General features: G+C 39.8%; 1 protein-coding gene across 1 annotated transcript in view; it reads right to left on the bottom strand.

Annotated features, from left to right (window-relative positions):
• The window catches only part of RAPGEF2 (Rap guanine nucleotide exchange factor 2), a 271,237-nt gene that overhangs the window by 23,191 nt on the left and 246,812 nt on the right, over positions 1-1,234 (bottom strand). Inside the window, exons 18-19 of the mRNA XM_045295760.1 lie at positions 893-1,050; positions 15-255 (exon numbers count right to left, since the gene is read on the bottom strand). Coding sequence (XP_045151695.1) covers positions 15-255; positions 893-1,050 — 399 coding nt within the window. The remainder of the gene's footprint in view (positions 1-14; positions 256-892; positions 1,051-1,234) is intronic.

Consider the following 1,234-nt stretch of genomic DNA (forward strand, 5'->3'; position numbering starts at 1 on the left):
GACACATATTGTACCTTCCACTCAGTTGTATTCTATCAGCAAGTTTGGAAAGCTGATCTGGAAGTCTTCTTTGTTTGATTACTCCCTCAGGAGTGACAGATACCTCACAGAGTGAATATTGATCTGGGGTAGCAGTCACAGCAAACTCCCGGATAGCCTGAAGGACGACTTCCTTTGCAGTGGTGTCCTTACTGATCATGATGTATCGGCTTTGCTGATCGGCTTTGAAAACCCTTAGCACTTGATCTGGCAAATCTGAAACAAAGAAAAGCCATAGATAAGTAGAAAATAGTTCTCTATTGTAGTAAGGCAATTCAGCAGTGTAACCTGAAGAGGAGCTCAGAAAAGACGATGCTACGCTTTCTCTTCTGCCTTATGCTCGCTCTGCTGCAAAGCTTAGGTCAACCTGCGGATGTTCTGCAAGAACACATCTCTCCTCTAGAAACACAATACGAGCTAAATGCAGACACATTAATAGACCACAGTGGCACACAACGTTGTCATGTTAGTATCAGAGGCAAAAAAAATAAATCTAAATTTAATCTTTATTATAGACATTAAAAAGCCCAATAAGTTGACCTATCCTCCTGCCCTTTTTAATTCACATAACTTATTAATACCCTGCCTGGTATATGTTGTCTTCATTTTATGAAAGAAAATAAATATGAAGCAAAAATAAGCTTAGAGAGGTTAATTGCCTACATCAAAATATCTTAGATAACACAAAAGCAACTGGTTTCAATTGTTGGAAATTTAAGGTCTGCCTTGACTGAACATCTAATATAATCTATGCTAAACCAAGAGGGGCACATATAGCATTACCATTCTATGAGAAGGAAAAGGTTACTACAAGAAAACAAAACAAACAATCCGAAGCACTCGGGGAGCTCACCGGGAGTAGTGCTAAAGTCTAAGATGCGATGGTGGGACTGCAATAAATCAGGATTACTGGATGACAAGGTTCCGCTGACAGGTAGTGCAGTGGGGATGTGCTTGGTCTGCCTTAATCCTACTATGCTGTCATCTTGAGACTGGCCAATTCCAATATCGCTAAACAGAGAGGAAAATTAGAAAATAAATCTTTAGCACCTTGAACAGTTATAGGCTATCAAAACAGGATAGAAATAATTTGTGAGTAAATCTAAACCAGTGGTTCTCAACCTTCCTAATGCCGCGACCCTATAATACAGTTCCTCATATTGTGGTGACACCCCCCCCCCAAAAAAAAACCATA

Source organism: Echinops telfairi, unplaced genomic scaffold, assembly GCF_000313985.2.
Source record: "Echinops telfairi isolate 266 unplaced genomic scaffold, ASM31398v2 ScPeMD7_5868;HRSCAF=6743_0, whole genome shotgun sequence".
Taxonomy (NCBI): domain Eukaryota; kingdom Metazoa; phylum Chordata; class Mammalia; order Afrosoricida; family Tenrecidae; genus Echinops; species Echinops telfairi.